The 23,314-nt window shown below is 32.7% G+C and overlaps 3 protein-coding genes across 3 annotated transcripts; 1 reads left to right on the top strand and 2 right to left on the bottom strand.

The window, feature by feature from the left end:
* Positions 1-4,691: 4,691 nt before the first annotated feature.
* LOC132756881 (glucose dehydrogenase [FAD, quinone]-like) lies at positions 4,692-7,647 on the bottom strand. Its single transcript, XM_060748024.1, has 2 exons — positions 7,424-7,647; positions 4,692-6,542 (listed from the first exon to the last, which is right to left on the bottom strand). Exon 2 carries the CDS (start codon positions 6,534-6,536, stop codon positions 4,740-4,742), a length of 1,797 nt encoding a protein of 598 aa, XP_060604007.1. The 5' UTR covers positions 6,537-6,542; positions 7,424-7,647; the 3' UTR covers positions 4,692-4,739.
* A 1,855-nt stretch (positions 7,648-9,502) lies between these two features.
* Positions 9,503-11,029, bottom strand: LOC132756879 (neuronal calcium sensor 2-like). The gene is made up of 2 exons (XM_060748021.1): positions 10,434-11,029; positions 9,503-10,135 (listed from the first exon to the last, which is right to left on the bottom strand). The coding sequence occupies exons 1-2, from the start codon at positions 10,812-10,814 to the stop codon at positions 9,971-9,973; spliced, it is 546 nt and encodes a 181-aa protein (XP_060604004.1). The 5' UTR covers positions 10,815-11,029; the 3' UTR covers positions 9,503-9,970.
* Positions 11,030-15,982: 4,953 nt separating this feature from the next.
* Positions 15,983-19,665, top strand: LOC132756880 (probable serine/threonine-protein kinase clkA). Its single transcript, XM_060748023.1, has 6 exons — positions 15,983-16,154; positions 17,025-17,225; positions 17,428-17,543; positions 17,859-18,388; positions 18,957-19,094; positions 19,583-19,665. Exons 1-5 carry the CDS (start codon positions 16,011-16,013, stop codon positions 19,055-19,057), a joined length of 1,092 nt encoding a protein of 363 aa, XP_060604006.1. The 5' UTR covers positions 15,983-16,010; the 3' UTR covers positions 19,058-19,094; positions 19,583-19,665.
* Positions 19,666-23,314: the final 3,649 nt, after the last annotated feature.

Here is a 23,314-nt window from a genome sequence, read left to right as displayed (position 1 = left end):
ACCGACTTCTCACTTCCCCTCGGAGCGTGCACGTCGCTGAGAAGGCACAGGGCATCGGCAGAAGATTTACAACTTGGCTGGTAGTCAACTTAAATTTTTCCTTACGGAACTCCTACTTCGTCACTTCTGCGGACCAGCTGCCGATGTCCTGACTAATGCCGAGGGGAGTGGCCCTACAAAGTAGGCTGAGACGACGAGGATGGTGTACTAGGGTGCGTGAGCCCCTAGTACAGATAGACGGCTTGTAAGGCAGGCCTATGGCACCAACAGCCCTTTTCAGGGCTAAAAACACCTTTCCTATTGTCACAGGTTACTGTACATTTAGGTTCTCATTGACCGCCGTACAGTGACCTACTTTTCGGCTCAAAATTCATATCTTTGGCTAATACTCCGTGGAAATTGCATGGAGGTAAATTATCACCATTTTGTGCTTCAAAATTAACTCTTTAAGGACATGACTGGTGACATGTCCGGGGTCCGTACTCGACAGCGCAAGCTGCATTTTGTGCCCGAAAGGGCGGATGGACCCTCATTAAGCATTAACTACATACATACATGTCGATTACCGAATACTACACAAACCGAGTAGTGGAATATATAGATTCTACATGTCGGACTGTTTGGGCGAGAAGATTTTCGCTAAATTATTTACTTCAATTTTAAACAACAGGTTTATCCCTCGAAATTAATAAGGATAACAAACCCGAAATGCAATAGAAGTTTTCTAAATCTAGAATGACCTGATGTTATCAGATTTCATTTGTATAACTTCTCCGTGGTGCAGGGGTAACGCGCTCGCTTTAGCAGTGAGAGGTCTGGAGTTCAAATCCAAGTCGAGGAAACATTTTTTTTAAATTCTTTTTTAAGTGTCTTTGTTAAGGAAGTAGCCATGATATGCAAGGATAACGTGTGACTGTCGTAAAAAATGAACATAAATGATTTTTTGATGCATCTCTAGTTATGCAGAATTCCGTATGTATCAAACTCTGGTGCCTTGCAAAATGAATTATAATACATAAAAATAAACTTATGCAGGAAAATGCATACAGATATACAGTACGATTAAGATTGCAAAGATCAGAAAATACCACAGAACTTGCATCCCTTTGATTCTTTATAAATATACATGCTTATAGTAAGCTCCAGGATTATTTACATCTGTGTTAAACAACAGTTAAAGTCGTTACAAGCCCTAATTTAGAATAATATGGTTTTCTTCAGGCCGTTCACATATAAATTCACCGTGGCTGAAGGGTTTTCGCGCTCGCCTATGAAGCGAGAGGTCTGGAGTTCAAATCCTAGTAAAGGCAAACCATTTTTTTTCAAATTGTTTAAGTCAAATAAACATTGGATTGCATATCAGTGTTGCAATAAGTCTTATAGCCAATTTACTACAATTAAAACGCTGGAAAGCATTGGTGGCACTATACATATAATCTCACAACCTGCACCTTTCGTACATTCTGAGACCCAAACAAATTCAGCGCCTTCTGTGCTTTGATTTATTATAGTGACATTGTGTTATGTACATGTATAATAACGATACATATTTATTTTTACATCAACCGGCCACGTTGGGCCTACAAGTCATTTAATTAATTAATCATTTTCAAAAATATACAATTTATAACAAATTTAGATATTAACTAATTATATACATGCACGAACAAATACATGTAGGAATTAAAATGTTCTTGGACATAATAACATCTGCATTATAAGAGAAATAGGAAGTATACAAGGTTACTTTTTTCCGATTACTTTCGGTATCAAATCACATATATGGTACATATACAGTTGTCATTCATGTACATATCATTAGAGCAAATACATTTACAACATTTTTTAATTAATTTATGTACAGAGACATTCTTCTTCTGTTAATAGCTTCAACTAAAAAATTTAGCAACATGCACATAATGATAATTGACAGCATATACTAACTTATTTACTTCAGACATATGTTCAAAATCAGGATTTCTATCTTTACATTTTGATAAAAGGTTTTCTCGTAAGTCATTATATTTAATGCAGTTAAAAGAAAATGAGTCTCATCTTCTACAACATTAACTGGACAAAAGTGACAAAATTATTCGTGTACATTTAAACCGACATATCTTCCCGTTTCTATCTTTAATGGAATATATTATTATATGTATTTTCTTCCATTACTATATTTATTCAGTCATCTATCACCTAAATATGGACTGTGTTGACTTTAACTAAGTCTGTTGACTGCGAATCTGTGTTAAACTTAATGTTCTCAAACTTTGTTTCCAGATTTTTATGCTTCACAACAGCAAATGCCGTGTAACAACTGTAAAAAGTTGCCGGTACTTCACTTCAGTGTTGTTTTATTTTTCTGGTCCTTCAGGATCATTGATGTCAGCATTATTAACCGTTATAAGTTTAACTTTTAATTGTGCAAAAGATTTATTTAATTACAGATTCATAAAAGTGAAAACGTTAACTGACGTGACAAACTATAAAAATATATACTGAAATTTAAAAACTCACTGCATAATTGCAGTGTTCAAAATGTGAGAGCTTCATAACATGAACGCTACTCTTAAAGCACACTTACATTCTTCTATATTGCAAAAATAATGCAAAATGTAATAAATTAATAACTTGCACATAGTGGTAAGACCTTATAATGTAAACGTTATCGTTTTCGGCTTATACGACGGGATCTTTTCATATTTATATAATACTTTCACGCTTCAATGAGACAAAAATATCGAACGTGAGAAACTTTCATACAGGTTGTAACTAAAAATAACGCAATTTTAGAATTTACAGTATTATTTATATTAAACCCTTCAATTCACTATTTGCATGGTATTTAACATTCCTTGAACACAAGGTAAAATCAATTGAATCAGTTTAAAATCTTCGTGATTTGTAGATTTCTGAAATCTTTGTTGCCCACTTTAAAAATATGGACGGGATTACTCGCAAACATTCATATGCTGTAAACATACATTTTAGTAACGATGATGTTTTCTTTATGATGAATCTCATTAAAATTTATTCTCATTGACTTTTGTCGTAATAATTGGAGTAGTAGAAAATGATTGCAAAATAGTGAAACTGTATCTTGGTAACTGTGGAACGTCAACCACCTGGGTCACTGTCTGCTTCTCCAAAATGTTGTGAACTTGAAAATTATTTTTATGAGTATTCAAAGAAGTCTCACTTGAAAATTTAGTTTCCTATATGCCAAGGTAAGCGAGAAAAATAATCATCCATTGAGTTAGATAGGGGGTTTTGAAATCACAACCCTGTAACAATCGGTTCAATTTTGAGAGTGTGAGATGAGCAAATATGTGATAAGATTTACCGGCTCCGATCGCTTATTTTAGTATCTTTGATGGATAATTCTATCGTATTAGTAAAAAAACCCGTAGTAAATAATTTTGAAGCTCTCAAACAATCATTGAAAGTAAATAAGCACTGCACCAGAAAGTTCTGACAGACTGTGGTCACTAACATGGTCATTAATTTTGTGTAATCCGACCGCGGCTTGATGGTAAGGTATTTTATCTGTGATATAATTACGTGCGTATACGATAGCTACTACGTGCGCACGCGATAGCTACTATGTGCGCACGCGATAGCCTCTACGTTGGTCAATCATTGCGTGCGCAAATAACAGCACATAATAACGTGTACGTGCGCACGTAGTAGCTATCGCGTGCGCATGTAGTAGATTATAAGAATCTTACACCGGCTGCCGGTACAGACCGGAATATCTAGCTCAAGGGTAACTGATTTTGGCGGTAACGAGGCTCTGTCGAGTTTCCACTAAACAGTTACCCGAGAGCTAGATATTCCTGTCTGTGACGCCAGTCGGTGTTTGATTCTTTTTTTCTTTCTTTTTTTTTGCATTTTACAAATTAATGATTTTTTAAAAGACATTACGAAAACTGATATTTTCATTTAGCACTTTTTTTATAGTAACGTATGAATTTACAACTTCATTCATAACGCAAAAATGACGCCATCTAAAGAACGCAATTCATTCATAAAAGGCGCGTGGGAATGACATCATTTAAAACACGCAACTTGTCTTACATGGGGGTGTAAGACAGGGTTTTCTAACACCGGTGTAAACGTTGATAATCCTGTCTGACATGCAAGAAAAATATTTCTGATGGTCCCTTCGCGAGGATATCGTATATCGATTTTTCCGGAACGTTTTGAAGCGTTTGCCAGTCCAGTATTTATTTGGTTAAAATATTTCCGAATTTAACGTTCATCAGCGTTCGTGACCACCAAAATATGTTTTGGAAAAATGATTTCAAATTCATGTCCAGTAAATGGAATTAGATTACCATAGAAACAACAAGATCATCAGTCTAACTACTAGTGTCATAGAACATTCATTTCCTTGTGCTCCGAAAAAGCCAGGATAATTCGACCTTCCTTCCGCGGACACTGACAAGACGCTATATCGATTCAAAGGTCGTTTCACCATTTTGAAAATAAAATTTGTAGAATAAAGAAAATAAAAGTAAGACATTTTACAGCTCGAATGTTGAAAGTCTTGGTCAAATAACATACTGACAAAGTCTTGTGGCTATGTCTTTAACTGCTGTAGATATAAAAATGTGTATAAGTAGATTATGCTTTTTGCTGTTGTTGTTTTGTAAGTTCACTAAAACGGTGTTTTTTCTTCTTCAAATTGATACATTAAACGGACGTCAAATGCATGAAAGTTAATATGAATTAAAGTTCTACAAAGATCGCTTGAACTCTTTCACTGTATACTTTCCTCTAATCATATCAGAAGCTTTTTCTGCGATCATTATAACAGGGGCATTTGTGTTTCCTGATATAACGTTAGGCATGATGGATGCATCGACGACACGCAGTCCCTTTATGCCTTTGACCTTCAACTCCGAATCGACGACCGCTGTCGGGTCATCTTTTCTGCCCATTTTGCACGTGCCAGCTGGATGATAAACAGTATAAGCCAGGTGTTTTGTTATGCAAATCCAATAATCATCTGAACGAAACTCGTATTGCGAGCAAATTTTAAGATTCATTTTGTCTATGCTGGCTCCTATCTTTTTCATAGAAGGTGTTGAAAGGTATTTTTCCCAAAGACGGAAAGCTCTGACATAGGCGTCAATATCACGTTTATCTGTCAAATATTGTGGATCAATTAAAGGGTAATCGAATGGATCAGCGCTTTTAAGTCTAATTGTGCCAACACTTTTTGGATCCAAAAGGCTTATGACTGTTGTGAATCCCAAGGAGTCTTTGGGAAAAAGAAAATCCTTCGCTACGTCATCTTTGAGGATGATGAAATTGTCTGACATTGCTACACTATACATCATGAACTGTATATCAGCAGCGCAATCCTTTTCCTTTGTATCGTATGTGCAGAAAAATGACGTTGCGTCTAATCCAGCTATAGATAATATACCAGTACCAAACAGCTTATATTGTAATTGTGTTTTCCAGCTTTGTATCTTTTCTGGGGTGATACCAATATCTTCGGTCATACTAGCATACGTGTGCAGTAATAGATGGTCTTGAAGGTTATCGCCGACCGGTAAATCAGCCACTACATTGATATTCAGCTCCTCCAAATGCTTCTTTGGCCCAATACCCGACAACATCAGAAGCTGAGGAGAATTTACTGCGCCTCCAGAAATTATTATTTCCTTGTTTGCTTTTATGTATTGTTTCCGTCCATTTTTTATAAAATATATACCTTTGGCCTCTTTACCTTTTATGTCAATCTTTGAAACCAATGCATCGATAGCTACATGAAGATTTTGTCGTCCAATAGCTCGACCAAGGTATTCTAACGAAGTGCTGCTTCGTACACCATTGCGTATTGTTAGTTGCATGGGGCTCCATCCTTCTTGTATTTCCCCATTATAATCAGTTAGTTTATATCCCATTTCTTCACCAGCCTTCAGATATACATCAGCAATCGGTGTAACGCCACCAGTGCTAACACCAATATATCCACCAACGTTATGATATTTAGAGTTTTTTAAACTATCGATCCTCATATCTTCTGATTTCAGAAAATACGGAAGGACATCTTTGTAGCTCCATCCCTTACAACCCAAATCAGCCCACTCATCATAATCATGCTTACTTCCACGTGTATATTGCATAGAGTTAAATATGCTTGATCCGCCAAGAAGCTTACCTCTCGGCCAGTAAGAACGATTTTCAAGCATACCTAAATGTGATTCTTTCTGTGGAACTGTATAGTATTCCCAGTCAGCATTTGTTTTTTGTAGTTCAAAGAAATGCAGAGGGATATGATATGAATCGTTAACGGTGTAGTCTCCCCCTGCTTCTAAAAGTAGAACAGTCACATCTGGATCTTCTGACAGACGTGAAGCAACAACTGACCCTGCTGATCCGGCACCCACTACGATGTAATCATAATTATCATGCAACTCAGTAGTTGTAACAACAGAAGGCATGGATGACCAACGAAACATGTAGAAGTAAACTAATGATATCACAACGACTAGAAAGGAAAGGTTCTTGGTGGATTCCATTTTAACCTGAAATATCAAAACCAAAGATAAATCGTGCACTCATTTAATAAACTCGATGCATCTATGTGTCTTGAATATGTATCTTGTTCATCAACTAAATTAAAACATGTTGTATATGAAATCGTTTGTCAAAAAGGTAGCAAAAATGTGGTATTTTGTCTTCAATATAAAGGAAGTTAGCCATAAAATATCTGTACTTATTGTCAAACGCGAAAGAAACAAAAGATGACAAATTGAAAAAGGACACACAAAAAAAAGAAAAAAAAGAATGCTTAAGCGAAGTAAATAAATCATACCTAATGACATTAGACACACATATATGTATTGTATTGATATATAATGTTTTAAAGGCACATTAAGCTTCTGATTGATTAGATTTTTACTTCTTTAAAAAGGGCAAGTATATCGTTTAAATAATGGTTTTAGTGCATATTAGATGATTATTACTTGAAGAAAGTAACTCAAATTATGATATTATGCGTCATTTAAGTAGCAAACTGTAAACAAAGTCATCATATTTATGAAATAAAACCATAAAAAATTGTGTTCTTTAAACACACATATATGTATTGTATTGATATATAAAGATTTAAAGGCACATTATGCTGAAACGATTAGATTTTTACTTCTTTATGAGAAGTATATCGTTTGAATAATGATTTTAGAGCATATGAGATGCTCATTACCTCCTGAAGAAAGTAGCTCAAATTATGATAGTATGTGTCATTAAAGTAGCAAAATGTAAACAAAGTAGTATTTTGACTTCCATATAAAACACTCTACAACTTAACCAAAGTAATTGCCAAAAAGCAAATGAAGAAAAATTTTGTTCAGGTAACTGGCGAATGAGCAATATAAGTACAGCAAAAATAAAAAATAAACTGTACCTGTCTTTCTGTTAATAGAGTTCCGACAAATTACTTGAAACTTTGTTTTAATATTCCACGACTGATATTCAAAGTCATTGGCCTAAACGTACTGACTTTTTGTTGAACTCTTATCAAGTCAAATAGGTTACACTTTGTCTAACAGTTATCTTTCAGACCAAGGTCATTATTTTAAACCTTCTTTTCTTTTACGTGATGTACAACGGTAGATTATTAAATTTTCTCTTTACTCTAACATCTTTTAATATTTCAAATTTATGTTAGGCTTAAATAAGTTTACCTGAATGTTAGCATGCATTAAACCGTGTCCGATTTCAAGGCTAAACTTATCGTGTACTTTTACAAACACAAATGAATGTGTGTTATTTCAACACTGCGTACTTTTCTAAATTCATCTCTTCAATATATGTGAAGGTCATTAAGGTAAAAATTGTAAAATATATTAATGTATGAGTATGTGAGTGCGCGTGTGTGTGTGCGAGTGTGTGCGCGCGCGTGCGCACTTAATGATGTATTTAAGTGTTAATGCACAAATTAAAACTTACGCTGTCAAATAGGGACCCCAGACATGTCACCAGATATGCATTTAAAGGACACAAAGTGGTGATAATTTACATCCGAGCAATTACCCCGATGGTATAAGACAGATATTTATTTTGAGATATTGCCGTCTCTTCACTCTTGGGGATTCGCACCTCCTAGTGCCGTTCCTCAACGACACTGCTCACTCCCGTCGGCTTCAGTCAGGACATCGGCAGCTGGTCCGAATGTATGTTACTCCAGGTCTTTATTTATTTTTGCCATCCAGAATTCTTCAAATATTTTGCCGATACCCTGTGACAGGTACCGACCAAAATGAAAGTTATTATATCAATCGTCATGGACGATACAGTATAACGATGTGTTCAGTGTTCTTTCTTGCAAAATTGATTTAAGTTTATAAATATACTTTGCGTTTACTTTTATGTCAAATAAAAGATTCGACACATCTGTCTTAAAAGGTAAAATTGCCCGTGCTAAGGGACGAAAGATATGTTTCACATACGCAATAATATCAAGTCAGGATCTTTTATGCCTTTTTTTGGTAGTTTTCGTTGCTTCAAGAATGATATTGCTCTATAATAGTTTAAGCATTTTATTATTCGCTGTGCCATCTAATTTCCCACAGCCTATTTATTTACATAACTGGTAGAAACAATGAACGAAATCTTTGTGTTCAACCTATTTTAGATGTTTATGTTAAAAACCTGTTTATTTTCAATTTGTAAAAGTCTCCACTTATACATTTACTATAGTAATAATTACGAGTAAATTTGTACATAAACATGTACCATTTGTACTCTTACTCTTGTAAGTCCTTGACATAATGTTTGAATGTTGGTAAAAAAATTGTTAACGGTCAGCATTACATAACGTGACCCTGCGTTAACTATACTCATTTAAATTCTGTCAGATAGGTTATAACTTTGACTTACTATTTTACATAAGAAAGCTAATTTATTGGTTTAAACATATTTTATTTGTCATATAAGAACATATTTACCTACATGATATTTACAATCAATACAACAAAGGATAAGACTGAAAGCAACAGTATTTTCCCTTAAAGCTGATTTATTGTGAATATCAATTGTAACTACTTCGTATATTGCAAACTAATATAATATTTGCTTTTGTAAAATGAATATATTTCAACAGAATACATCCATATCGAGTGATATTGCATCATAACTTAGTACAATAATAAATTTCAACCTGCATATAGTGGCCACTTGTCTATAGCGGTCATTATAGTCTCGATTTCTGTGTGATTTCGATTAACATATATGTTAACCTACACACACGTTATGGGTGGAATCTTAATTCAAGAATGATTTAAGCTTATTATACAACGGACAAAGAACGACATTATTCTAAATCATTTTCATTTAACAAAGAAATAGAATTTGTGTTTTAATAGTTTTGTTTCTTTGTAATCTCGAGCAAGGTTAGTTAATTCATCCAACTATACACCATATGTAATTACATAGCAAGCGTCAGTACATGAGATGATCACTTGATCTTTAACTTTTATACAGTAACGGCATGATACGGAAACTTATCATCGTTGTAAATGGAATCTTCATCTTGTGTTCATTTAAGCACGACAAGCAAGCACTAAGGCAGTCACTTTCTAAGGGAGTAAACTCTAATATGCAAGTGATATCTTAAACATTGACCTGTAAAGGCTTCAGCGTTAATCATTTTGAAATCGAATTAGTGCAATTTTCTAATCGTTTATCTATGTTTCAAGCCTTGGGATATTGCCTAATAAGTCTAGTAAATTAAACTTGTAATATCTGAAACATATAGAAATATAATTATATTTGATGTTATGCCCGCAAACGTCATAAAATAAACGAACTGACTTATTTCATATATTTACTGATAACTTTATAACTAAATATATACAGTTACTTCTGTTGAAATAGAATAGTGTTTGTAAAAAAGAACGGAGTGTGATTTATCACATTTTACTTTTTAAATATCCCCACTAAAGTAACTTTATCACATATGTAATAGCTGCAACACCCTTTTATCTTTACATGCAGTCGTGTAAAATTCCTCCCATGATATTTCACCGTTCCCGTCTGTGTCCATCTCGCGGAAAAGACTCTCAGTAAGTTCTTCGGGGTTTTCGCCATTTTCTTCCCCATGCATATTAAACGAGCACTGAAATTTATCAAAACATTTACGTAGATGATTATAAACTTATCAGTCGCAATTTCTATCACATTAAACAAATACAATAAACTAACTGAAAAGAATATGTAAAGAATATCACAGATAACTTTTCCAGCATAAAAAATTAAAAAAAAATCTTAAAATAAATTAAAAATAAACATTTTTTGGGGTTTTTAAGAGGGAAAATAGTCTTAGAATAAGATTATCTCAATTTTAACAATTTGATAATTATCTTTAAGATATCTTTGATGCGCTTGAAACTAAATAGAAGAACTAAATTATTTACATTAATGATAGAAAATAGTTCGTGTTTGTCGATTGAACCATTTCCATCCATATCGTACATATTGAAAGCCCATTTCAGTTTCAAGTCTATATCGTTTGATGATGACATATAAATTCCTAAAATGAACTCCTCAAAATCAACACATCCGTTTCCATCTCTATCAAATGTTCGGAATACATTATCAGCGAAGTCTAAGGCACCAGAGCCGAACATATCCGTATAAACCTCCCTAAACTGTTCTCTTTTCAAATAACGGCCATTCTTAGCGTTCTTCTTGAAATCTCTGTGCCATTGTTGAATCTCCTCCACTGGCATATTCACTTGTTTTTGTAACTTGCATAGTTCACGTTTACTTAATCCTTTAGCCTGATTTCCTCCCATACGGAATTATATCATTTATATTTTATTCGTTTACAAAATTACATGGACAGCGCCTTATCCGTCTTGATACATTACAAACTACAAAACGAGCAAAATGATTGTTTAAAAAGGCAATGAATATGATATAACAAAATTGGAATATCACAATATGCAATATATGTGAAATATATATTCCTTATGTTTTAAAAATGCACTACGGCGTTCCGTTTGAGACATCTCTTCATAGAAAGACACTTAGAAACTTTAACATAACGGAAATGAACTGTTAAAAGTAGGAAAGCATAAAACAACTCTAATAAAACGTGAAAGACAGGGTTTGCAGACAGGGTTTCGACATCTTACCGTCATATTTGTTATGTATCCGGGTCTTATTGAATATGTATTGTTTTGTGACGATGATGGTCCACACAGGACAGGGTTAAGTGACGATGATGGTCCACACAGGACAGGGTAAAGTGACGATGATGGTCCACACAGGACAGGGTAAAGTGACGATGATGGTCCACACAGGACAGGGTAAAGTGACGATGATGGTCCACACAGGACAGGGTAAAGTGACGATGATGGTCCACACAGGACAGGGTAAAGTGACGATGATGGTCCACACAGGACAGGGTAAAGTACATCAAATGATGTTTTATGTCATTATCATTTTAAATAACTTTTATATTGATTTGATATTTAACCGCAATTGGGACGTAATCAAATTTTGTAAACAATAACGAGCATGTCTTTATGACGCTTAGACAGTGTTTAGTTACTTAGTCGAATATAATTAACAAAAATACATATAAAATTTAACTGACATTGTTTAATACTGCAATTGATTTTTTTATAAACTGTAGAAGTCAATAAGTAATGTATCATTTTAAGCATTGTCTGATAGGTCGAATGCCAACAAACTATTTTAACCTATAAGATCAAGTATCAGATGTAATATCTACTTGCTTTGTTGTAAGAACATAACATAACATAATATAACATAACATAACAAAACATAACATAACATAACATAACATAACATAACATAACATAACATAACATAACATAACATAACATAACATAACATAACATAACATAAATTTGATTTAAACATAAAATTGTAAACACACAATTTATAGTCAAATCAGATTCTGTATGGTGTAAAGTTTTACAAGTTACAATTAGCCGAGAAGTATTTTAACGAGTATGAAAAAATGTTATGATATATGTAACAGAGTTTGCATAAGAAATACTTATACATGTAAAAAAACAAATGTACTTAAACAAAGGAGAAAAAATATTTGTTAACGTTGCCGAGAAGTATTGTTGACAAATATAAACAAAGGTTACGACATAATTGCATAAAAAATACTTATACATGTACACAGTAGAAAGAGATTTGTTCACGTGCCGAGAATTATTGGTGACAAGTATAAACAGAGAGTTGGCATAAATACACTTAAATATGTAAGAAACTAAGTAGAAAGATATTTGTTAACGTTATATTATATCGATATCACAAATCAAACGGCAATTATAATATTTCTAAGATGACATAACCGTTGTATATGTACTAATCATTTATTGTCGTAGTTATCTCCCATTTACCAGTAATCATAAGGAAAAAGTGTGTAAGGTTATGTCCGTAGTACAGATAACTTGCCAGATTATTAATTGTTTTGATATTTGTGCTTGTCATTAGTGTTTCGAATTTCTGCATTGAAGGCCATGTTTAAATCAAAGCACAGAAGGCGCTGAATTTGTTTGGGTCTCAGAATGTCAGAAAGGTGAAGGTTGTGAGATAATAAAACAATTTGTTTTTGTATAGTGCCACCAATGCTTTCCAGCGTTTTCATTGTAGTAGATTGGCTATAAGACTAAATGCAACACTGATATTCAATCCAATGTTTATTTGACTTAATCAATTTGAAAAAAAAATAAGTTACCTTAACTGGGATTTGAACTCCAGACCTCTCGCTTCCTAAGCGAGCGCGCAAACCCCTCGGCCACGGTGACTTTATATGTTAACGGCTTGAAGAAAACCATATTATTCTAAATTAGGGTTTGTAACGCCGCTAACTGATGTTTAACACTTGTGTAAATAATCATGGCGCTTACTATAAGCATGTATATCTATAAAGAATAAAACAATATTAGAAATCTTCGACCATTCGGGAATTATTTTGCTTGAAAATTAATGCACCTGTCATGTGACCATATTTACGCATTGATCTCCCCTGAAATTTTTCGGCCTTAGTGTTACATATAAAGGAAAGTAACCGCTTCAAAAAAGCGGACTACTTTCGGCATTTGCAATTAACAGCATTAGAGTCTGAAATTTTGCTACCATTATTTGTTTGGTCTGACGACCCAAACAAATAAAAACTAAAACGTAAATTGTAATATTTCGGGCATATTGAAGAAATGATATTCTGTCTCTACTAAATTTGGACAATGTCGACATTTTCTGTTTTCTCTTGGAATATTATCCTGCCTTCCTTTTTCTATTTCGAGATTATGAGCTGATAGTCTAAATTTGGTTAAAATTATCCTATGGCTATCTTTCTTTATAACGCTTAAATACTTTTCGCACTGAATTTCGTGTTTAAAATGACTGTAAGACGAAAGTCTGTTAGAATTATTAATGCTTGAATACCATTTTTTTTTGTAGATATCTAAAATTCTTTGTTTTATGACACATACATTTATATTTAAATTATCTTGTTGCAGCCAAACGTAAGACATTCCTATTTGGTTTAGTATATTTTTTATTTGATAAGCCCAGTTTTTTGTCTCTGTATTATAGCTCATTATCTGCATCTTCTTTTAGCATGCTATACATTTTTTAAGAATTGAGTTAGAATATAAGATATTCATGACATAAAATCCTGATCATGTATTCAAAAAAAATATACAAGTTTGTTTAACTAAAAGATAAGATACAACTTCTGTCTAACAAGGTAATCAACAATTAATCTTCACCAAAACCAATATATTATGCATAAGTATGGTATTAAGTTATATCTTGTAAAATATTTTTATAAGTTTTATGAACAGTAAAATTTTATTGTTTCCATAATCTTTTGGTCGATTCTCGAAAGAGTTGTAGCGACGAATATCTCTATTATTTAACACACATAAATATTATACGTAAACAGAATTAACTGATCCGGAACAAAATATTTGCTTCTATTTTAAAGCTGCATACCATCAGATGAGTTAATGTTTCACAAATATCAAAAATGAAAAAAAAAATGTTCTAAGATTTTTAAAAATTTAAAAGTAATTTAGATTCAAGTAAAATCTTACATATGACATTTCTTAGCTTATATATGTCGTTGCAGAGTTCATGAAATTGATTAATATGAAGGCATTTACTTATTCAACATGTCAGTCTTTCAGAAATATTCTATAATATCACTTACTATGGTACTTAATCACATGTATTTAATGATTTCCTATTCATTGAGGCTTACACATTTGTTGTTGTTGTTGGATGACTCTGCGGTGATAATTACTCATTTTATAGGTCTCAGTTAACAAATAGAAAAATACACCTTTATAATTTTCTGTCTCAGAAACACTTCAAAGCTATTTGATTTAGGAATTATTGCTATAGTTTACGATTTTACTTTTGAGAATAGCAATGCTCCCTTTGGAACGTCTGTAACCCAGCCACCGTTCAGTAACCTATTTCGATGATTAGATGAAGATCAGTCTCTTTTCGTCATAGTGATGCATATGAAAGTGATTGTTATTTTACCAAGAATTGTATGTTATAAGTTTTACACGTATATTACTTAATGTAAATGAGTAAAAGTCATTATACCATGAGTGGTAGCTTGTAATCCCATGCCGTTTACCGTTCAATGATTTCACTGGCTAACACGGTCACCGGACCGTAATTCATTGGTTAAAAAGGTCAAACCCCTTTCTTAGACTCCATCCATAGGTTGTTTTGGATCGAAGCTAATAAGAGTAAACTTCAGTAGCGTTGCATCAAGCGTTCATAAAAATTTAACAGCATTTTCTTCACTAGAGGAGATAAACGTACTTGCATATTTCTTTCATACTGGTATTTTGGGAGCCTTTCTTCAAAATTCAAACATTATTTTATGAAGCAGGTATAGAACTTAATACACCATAACACTTTACTTTGTGCGATTAAAATCTAATACATGTATTGATAAATGATGCAGACAGCTTTTTGCACGATTCCGTTGATCTTCAACAGGCTAAGATTAGCTGTTTAAATAGTTACGTCCTTTACTATGACTTTTCTATGTGATTATATGACTGTATAATCATTGTAAACTGATTAACATCGTTTTATGTACACAAATAAATAATTCACACACTGTTTGTTATAAGAGACTTCAGATTTCCAACATTATATTTCTGCATAACATGAAATTTCATGAACCGCTTAACAGTTAGTATAGATTTTTCAAATATGTCTGTCTTTTTTGAATATCCATGTCAAAATGATTCTATTAATTACATCTGGCCTCTTTATTCATTATTTTTTGGTTATTAGAAGTCACGAATTCCTTCTTCGTACTCTTTTAGGAATGTTTAATCTTATCATTATCTATATGTATTATCATTTTTTTAAACGGAAATGGTGATATGACTTTGTGTTTCCACGCGTCCTAGATAAAAGGCAATCTTTAGAAAGGCTAAAATTATTAATATACCGCATATGTATTTCTGATGCAAGATGCCTGTTAGAAAGAATGATCATTTATGTTTGCTATCTTAACCGGAACAAATATCCATAACACGTTGCATTTGCGACGTGAATTTGAACTATAGTCGGCTGAGGAACAATTAGTGCACAATATAACTTACAAGTAGCGCGGAATATCTTAAATGTATCACATCAAATTAGTTTGTGGCAATTAAGAACACATACACGCATGAATTATTTGTTCTCTTTATTCCAAAGTTGGCATTTTGTTTTAAGAGATGCCGACAGCTCTGATAATGCCAAAATATCATATTTATTCCATAGTGATGCATATTTGGAACGAGAAATATTAGAGTTGTATTCAATAAGAATTAATTACCATTTGTCGATTTCCCTAATATGACCATTCTTAACCATGCTATATGTTAAAATAACCATATATAATTCATTTTTGTGGTAAAGACAAAGTATATAAAGCCAAGTTCACAGATTTTTTCCACAGTGTAAAACAACGGGAAGAAATCATGTTTGCGACACAATCTATATTATTACTGCTGTTGGTCGTGGGGGCACAATGTGAATCTGCTGAAAGATATATGGAATATATCGTTGGCCGGCACAATAATTTTAGACAAGGATGGTTCAATGGAAAGGAATGGGATAGAATGGTAAGAAAATTATGTCACTTGAAACAAATACTATACTGAATAATCAACAAGTACTCTTCGTATCTTAAATAATGAATGAATTAAAAAATATAAAATTATAAGGAATATATATGGCTTCATTCCCATTTCTTTTCAATCTACATCTACATATCTACATAACACTTATTTCTTTTCTGAAGATTGTTGTTTTTTGTTGTTGTTTTGTGTGTGTTTCTTTATCCCTTAAAATTAAATTCATTTCTTTCAATGCCCTATGTTATGCCATGTTTATCCACTAAAATAATTGCCAGTGGTCAAATTAATGAAAATAAAGACAAAGACATGTTAAAAAGAACTTCATACATTTAAAAAATCTGAATAAGTTCCATTAACAAACATTCATTATTTAATTCTAGGAGCATGCGTAACATTGACTATTCTTATATAGAGAGCGTTATGTTTAAAGGGCATTAAAGGTCTTAAGGTTATAATTAAAATTGCTGATCATGTTGGTTTCCCTGAGAATTTCGTATGTAGCATCTAAAGTGTTCAAATATTTTGTGCTGTATGTTCTCCGTCATATTTTGAAAAAAAAGAGCTTGACATAATCCAGGTGGACTCTGTCTATAAATAGCCACGGATAGAGTTTTCAAAAAACCTTTACAAGCTTCCTACTCAATCCGTAAATTTTATTGTATGTATTTTATTATGTAAATGTATGGATTAAAAATAAAATAGTGTTTAAACTAAATAGCCGCAAGTATGTTGATTAGGAAGGAGGCAGGGAAAAAAAGTAATATGACTATATTGTTGTGTTAACATTTTCCCGTTGTAGTTTTTTAACAGATGTTTGTTCGATGCATCTTTCTGATAACAAATTTACAATTATAGGAATGGGACAGTTCTCTAGCAGAGGAGGCAGACAGACGTATGTCACAATGTAACATGGGGAACGGATATTACAGCCGTGGTGAACACTATGCCTACTATAGCGGTGGTGATCATTACTACAATATACGTAGAGCCTTTAATGATTGGTACAATGGAATGTCACAATTTGACTGGAGAAACAATGAAGGAAATTCCTATCAGGTTAGTAGATACGACTAAATTACATTTGAATACTTTTTATAACAAAAATCATGGTAATTACTTTCATTGTTGTCTCTTTATTTGGATAACAACATATCATATTAGATAATAAACAACACAAGACATGCTTACTGAAATACTATAAAAATTTGATAATATATGAATCAACGGTTTTTTATCATTTGTTTTTTTTTCTATACAGATGGACTGGTACAGAAGCCGTTCAGTCGGATGTGCCATGAACTGGTGCCCGTCTTTTGATGCTAATGGTCAAAATTACCAGAACATGTGGTTTTTCGGATGCTTTTACGATCAAATGTAAGTTTTGTTGTTTAAAAATGGATTTCTTGGTTGCCACTTTGATCGTTGCAAGGAACAACATAATTAATATGACGATTTGTTCCAATAGAATGCCAGTAGAGATTTGCTTTCTTTGTGATCCACCTAATGTAGAACAAAAACAGCTATGTTTGCCCTACAATTTTCTTATTCTGCTTTGATGATCTTTATTGGATTAATCTAAAGTCACATACAGGTTGTTATTTTTTTATTATTTAAGAGGGAGCATAAGGTTGATGCTATGTAAATGCATTTTTGTTAGATAAATACGTCATGGGTTTTAATTCATTACAGGGAATACAATGAGAATGAAAACGAGGAATTCTTTGGTGGGAACAATTGGAATGGTGATGGTTTCAATGGTTGGAATGGAAATGATTACAAGAACAACAATAATGGCTATAATATGAACTACAACAATGGGTATGGTTATGATGATAACTTCTATAATGGCAATTATTACATGAACAACAACAACGGTTATGGCAACAATGACTACTACAGGAACAGGGGATACTACCAGAATGGAAACTACGGAAACAATTACTACAGTAGAGGTTACTACATGGATAATTACAACAACAATAATGGTAACGGTTACTTCAACAACATGAATCATCCTTACTACAATAACTGGAACGGTAATGGTAATTACTACAACAGAGGTTACTACTGGAATGGCAATGACTACAATAATGACTACTACTATAACAGAGGTTACTACATGAACAACTACATGAACAACGGGTATGGAAATGACAACTACAACCGATATTACATGAACAACGATTTCAACAATGGCTATGACAACATGGAGGAAAACAGTAAGTCTTTCACAGTTTAAAAAACATCTTCTCTACATACATTCAAGTACATACATTTAGTTAGCTTCCGTTAACTATGTTTCTGTATTTTCTTTATTATTGTAACAGCTTTAAAGAAACATTTTGATACTAAAATAAAGTTGAAATTAAAGACCTGGATAACAAAAAAACACTGTGATTAATGAATGATTAACAGAAAAATATTAATGTTTTGTTTTCTGGTTTTACGCCAATTTTACACACGTTTACTTTAAATCATCATATTACGGCGATCGATCCACCTATCAGCCTTTTCTGAATACCAAATCAAAATTGGCAACTTCTCCGTATATGACCAGCTACGAATCACACCAGCGGGAAAGAGGCAAATGACCATTAGATTTGATGCACGGGTTTTAACGCCGCTGCGAAATATCGCCTCGTCTAAGGATCTAACCAGTGACCCCTAGATAACTAATTCGATAATACCTGTATCTCTATTGAGCTAAGTCGGAGGACGGTCAATGATTTGGATCAATTTTGTATTTATATATACCATTGAAAGTAAAATGTTTTAACTATGTTTCAGTGGAATGTGATGATAGAATGCCGAACTGTGATGAGAATATGTGCAGTAACAAAATGTTCTATATGAGATTCCAGTGCAGAAGGACATGCGGATTTTGTTAATATACATGTTTATTATAGACAAGTGTCGATCAGGAAGGTAAAGTCTCAGTAACAGATTATTCGTGTATTCAAACGGTTATACATGTATACAGTCGATTTTCATACAAAATGTTATTGATTAATAGTCATTTAAATGTACAATATTTAAATAAAACGTCCTTGTACTTTTTTCTTTTATATTGATTTTACTTCGTACCACTGTACATGTCGAATGGCGACTTTCCAAACCTACTGACGAAGGAAGACCTAAGTTACCACTCTATTCATCATTTCAGACACGGAGTAGAACCACCAACGTTCAGTAAGCTTCAGTAAGATAGCTTCCTAAAAAGAACGAATCCAAAGTCCCTTGCGAGATTCGAACTCTCAGCCGTGAGGTACAAGTGGTTTGAATTCAACGACTTAGTATTATTAACCTTCTTTCTTGCATTCTACTAGTTCATATGATTTATAAAAAATGTTCAAACGGAATAGAATTGAAACTTAAATCATGTTCTGTTTTAAGTTATTAAATTATTGTTTCAGGAAATGATTGAGACGAATTAGACGCCAATCCGATTGCCTAATTATTCATGTACTTTTATTTGCAATAAACGATTTGTATCATATGCTAGTCTTTGTTTTCATTTTTTTTCTTCTTTTTCTTGAAATTGTTCATATTTAAGCATTATTAAAAGGCTTAGAATTTCACATGCTCTATAGGAGAATTAAAAAAGGTAAGTACAAAAGATACGTGTATACAGATTCGGTTATAGGAGGTTTCTTATTTTATACGGGGAAGTCAAAGACCCCACCAATCTATAGACTACATGTGTATTATATTGAAAGGAAACCACATTAAAAACAATTAGAAAATAAAAGATTACAATACCTAATATCAGTGATATTTTCAGTGTTATATCTAGGTGGGCGCCGCCATTTTTAAAGTAACTCAATGATAATCGACTTCATGTAAAGCAATACTCTTGTATAACAACAAGAATATCAATTTCTCCAAAATTATGAAGTCACAATAAATGTAAGCTGTATTAGAGGAACACCTCTTAACCACAATCAAAATGTTTGTGTTGCAAAGGGTGTTTCTTTGCAGAAGTTGAATTGTATGAACATCTTGGTGGTACTATAAAAAAAATCTAGAACAATTTTAAAAACTAGTGCTCCTTTTTAGAAACAAAATGATCAAAATACAATCGTATATTAATGTAACAATTTCATGAATGAACTAATGAAGATGTAAGTCACATATTAAAAGAGGTTCTTTACTCTGGTTATGTTATTGAGAAAATTACAAACTATAGGAAGTAACTGACTTTGATCTACAGTTTATGCTCTCCCTTAAATAATCTTGTAGCTATTTTGTAGCGTTATGTTTTAATTCTATGTATGACATTGTCAGTTAAAACTATGAAACTATCATTTCACCATGTAACACCAGGAAAAATAACAATATGTTTGTTTTTAAATTTTGAAGATATGACTATAAAGGGAGATAATTTTAAAAGTTGATAAAACCAATCTCTACACAATGATCTCTCCTTAATACATGGATCAAGGATGGTAACCACTGCTATGAATAGATAAAAACATGTTTCATTCTGAATTTCTCAATAACTTACCGGCAATAAACCTATGATCCACACAGATAATTATATCATAGCTTAATTATTGAACAGTTGATTTTTGTCAGTCTTTTTTCTGTTATAATTCACAACTTAGAACTTAGATCAGTGTGAAAATAAATAGTTTTTGTTCCAATCTTTAATGTATGACAACATTTATGAAAAATAAGTAAAACATTGGAGAGAAGATCTCAAAAACTAAAATATTTTAGTCACAACTTACCAAAATGTAGCCATGATGAGCTTTATGGGTTGCTTGTTGTCCAACGTATATATTTGCATCAACATTTTTGTGTCGCCTCTACAGAGTAGTGGCAACATAAAGGGGTCACTTTTCCGTCGTCTGTCTGTCCGTCCATCACAAAACTTGTCTGGATTTCTCCTCATAAACTACTGGTGCAAAATTTCTGACAGACAGAAAGACGATGTAGAAGTGATCTCTATATGTCACCACTACTCCGTAGAGGCGATACAAAAAGTCGTTGTGTCCTGTTAATGATTTTGTGTCTCCTCATACACAGTAGCTACAACATGCAATTGGCTATCATGAGGTGACACATGTGATCACTGATTGCCCTTGTTTTGTCAAATTATCATTTTTAGCTCACCTGAGCACAAAATGCTCAAGGGTGAGCCTTTGTGATCACTCTACATGTGTCCATAAAGGAGTCAAACTTTTTCTTAGAATTACATCTCACCCAAAAGGACTTAGGCAATATTGTTAAAACTGAGCAGGAATGTCTCTGGCTTGAAGCTCTTTCAAAATTGTTCAAAGAATGAATTCCATTCAATGTTAAATTCTGGTTGCCATGGCAACCAAAAAAAACAAACGTAAGAGCTCTCCTTCTAAAAAGAAACTAGGAAAAAGTAAACCAACCCTTTTGCATTACCTCCACTTTAAAGAGTATTCAAAAAGGCTAGTCATTGAAACTGAGGGGCGTGGGTTCAAACCCCAGAAGGGGCAACTTTTTTCTCTCTTAATTTTCTTTTTAACATTGTTTATGTATCTCTCAGATCCCTTAAGAACAGAAAAAAGTGTTTGATTTTAATTATTTTATTATTGTATGTATTTATTTGCTAAATTATGCCAAATTTAATAGCAAATATGATTCAGATATTTACAAAGTTTAATAAAATAAAAACTATACTGAAAAAGTATTTTATATTTTTCAAGATCAACCAATATGCTTTAAAAAAATAATGCAAATTTTGAAAATAGCCCCCCATTATTATTTATTTTAGGGATATTTTGAATAAGGTTTTTTTACATAGGGAAATGGTCAAACAAATGTGGGTGAGCTAGTGTAACATTGTTATTCATACTAAAAACATTTTGTTTAGAAACAATCATTTAACTCATGTTATTTGCTACCTGAATGTTAATTTTTGTTTCTTAACAATGAGCAAAAGGAAAACATTTTTCATAATGATGATATTATAGATTATTTAGTTTCCTCATTTCTGAAAAAGAGCCTTTCTAATAGCAAAGTTTTAGTTCAGAAAAATGTCCATTCATTAACCACACAGTAAATTTTAATTAAATTTTCCATACAGGTGATCTTTAAGGGATATAACTGTCGTATGCTGCCAATTTTACAGTTCTTTATAGCGCTCATTAGGTTTGGTCTACCTTAAAAACCCTTCTTCTAAAAATTCAAAAGAGCTAGAGCTTAGATACAAGTTAATTTATCTTTTCCCAGAAGGTCATAGACCCATGTGGTACATTATGCAAAATGTATATCAATATTAAATTGACATGATCTTATACATGCATTATAGTTGCACATTTTACATAGGAAATGGAAACATATATTCACTAATTACATGATGTACATGCTTATAATAATTCACATTTTCGTCATATGTGTCAATAGTATATATGCAGCATAAGATTAAAAAAAATTATAAAGTGTGACGTAATGACTTTACATATTAGACCAGATCTATCACTAGTGAATAGATAATTTGACCGATTAAAAATCTTTCTCAATTGAATATTGAATTTAAATCATGTTGGCAACGAAAGTGTGAATTTTACATGCATTTTTACATACACCATTTTTGACAATAGTAATATTTAAAGATTTGATTGTGCACGGGAGATAATTGCTATGGTCTTACCGCTCGACCTGTATATCGAGTTATGTAACATCCGCTTTAGCTTTAACAATATATTGACATACAATATAATTTCTTAACATAATTAACTGCAATTATCTAATAAAATGGAACAAATTTGTAAATGAATGTGTATTGTCCAAACAATTTTGGTTACCGATAGCGAACTTAACGTATTGTGCGATTTAGCATGAAACATCTTCTAGTGGGTGTACAAAGTGTGTTCAAATAAAACCACTAAGCTCAAAATTGGCACGGTCCAATGAGGTCATTGATTTTCCTTATATTTATAAAGAAAAAACATATAGTCTTCTGTTAAACTATAAAGACTTCGCTTAGATATTTGGTATGAAATGTTGTCTGGTGGACAAAAATTGTTCAAGTTAAAGCCCTTGGGTCAAAATCGGCCCCACCCTGGGGGAACAAAGATTTTCTTAATATGTGAATTCTCATAGCAACCAGTGACTTTCCTTATTAACTACTTACCCCCATAGCAACGATTGATGTTACATAGCAACCA

The sequence above is a fragment of the Ruditapes philippinarum genome, unplaced genomic scaffold (genome assembly GCF_026571515.1).
Source record: "Ruditapes philippinarum isolate M1 unplaced genomic scaffold, ASM2657151v2 ctg2225_1_1_1_1, whole genome shotgun sequence".
NCBI classification, from domain to species: domain Eukaryota; kingdom Metazoa; phylum Mollusca; class Bivalvia; order Venerida; family Veneridae; genus Ruditapes; species Ruditapes philippinarum.
The sequence above is the reverse complement of the archived record's forward strand: the minus strand, read 5'-3'. Positions and strand labels throughout refer to the sequence as shown.

What these genes read in the sequence shown, in the direction of transcription:
- LOC132756880 (XM_060748023.1), top strand. Translation starts at nt 16,011, where the DNA reads ATGTTTGCGACACAATCTATATTATTACTGCTGTTGGTCGTGGGGGCA. An exon ending in GAAAGGAATGGGATAGAATG is followed by an intron (nt 16,155 to 17,024) that starts GTAAGAAAATTA and finishes TTACAATTATAG; the next exon opens with GAATGGGACAGTTCTCTAGC. An exon ending in TGACAACATGGAGGAAAACA is followed by an intron (nt 18,389 to 18,956) that starts GTAAGTCTTTCA and finishes ACTATGTTTCAG; the next exon opens with TGGAATGTGATGATAGAATG.
- LOC132756879 (XM_060748021.1), bottom strand. Translation starts at nt 10,814, where the DNA reads ATGGGAGGAAATCAGGCTAAAGGATTAAGTAAACGTGAACTATGCAAG. An exon ending in AACTATTTTCTATCATTAAT is followed by an intron (nt 10,136 to 10,433) that starts GTAAATAATTTA and finishes GATAAATTTCAG; the next exon opens with TGCTCGTTTAATATGCATGG.
- LOC132756881 (XM_060748024.1), bottom strand. Translation starts at nt 6,536, where the DNA reads ATGGAATCCACCAAGAACCTTTCCTTTCTAGTCGTTGTGATATCATTA.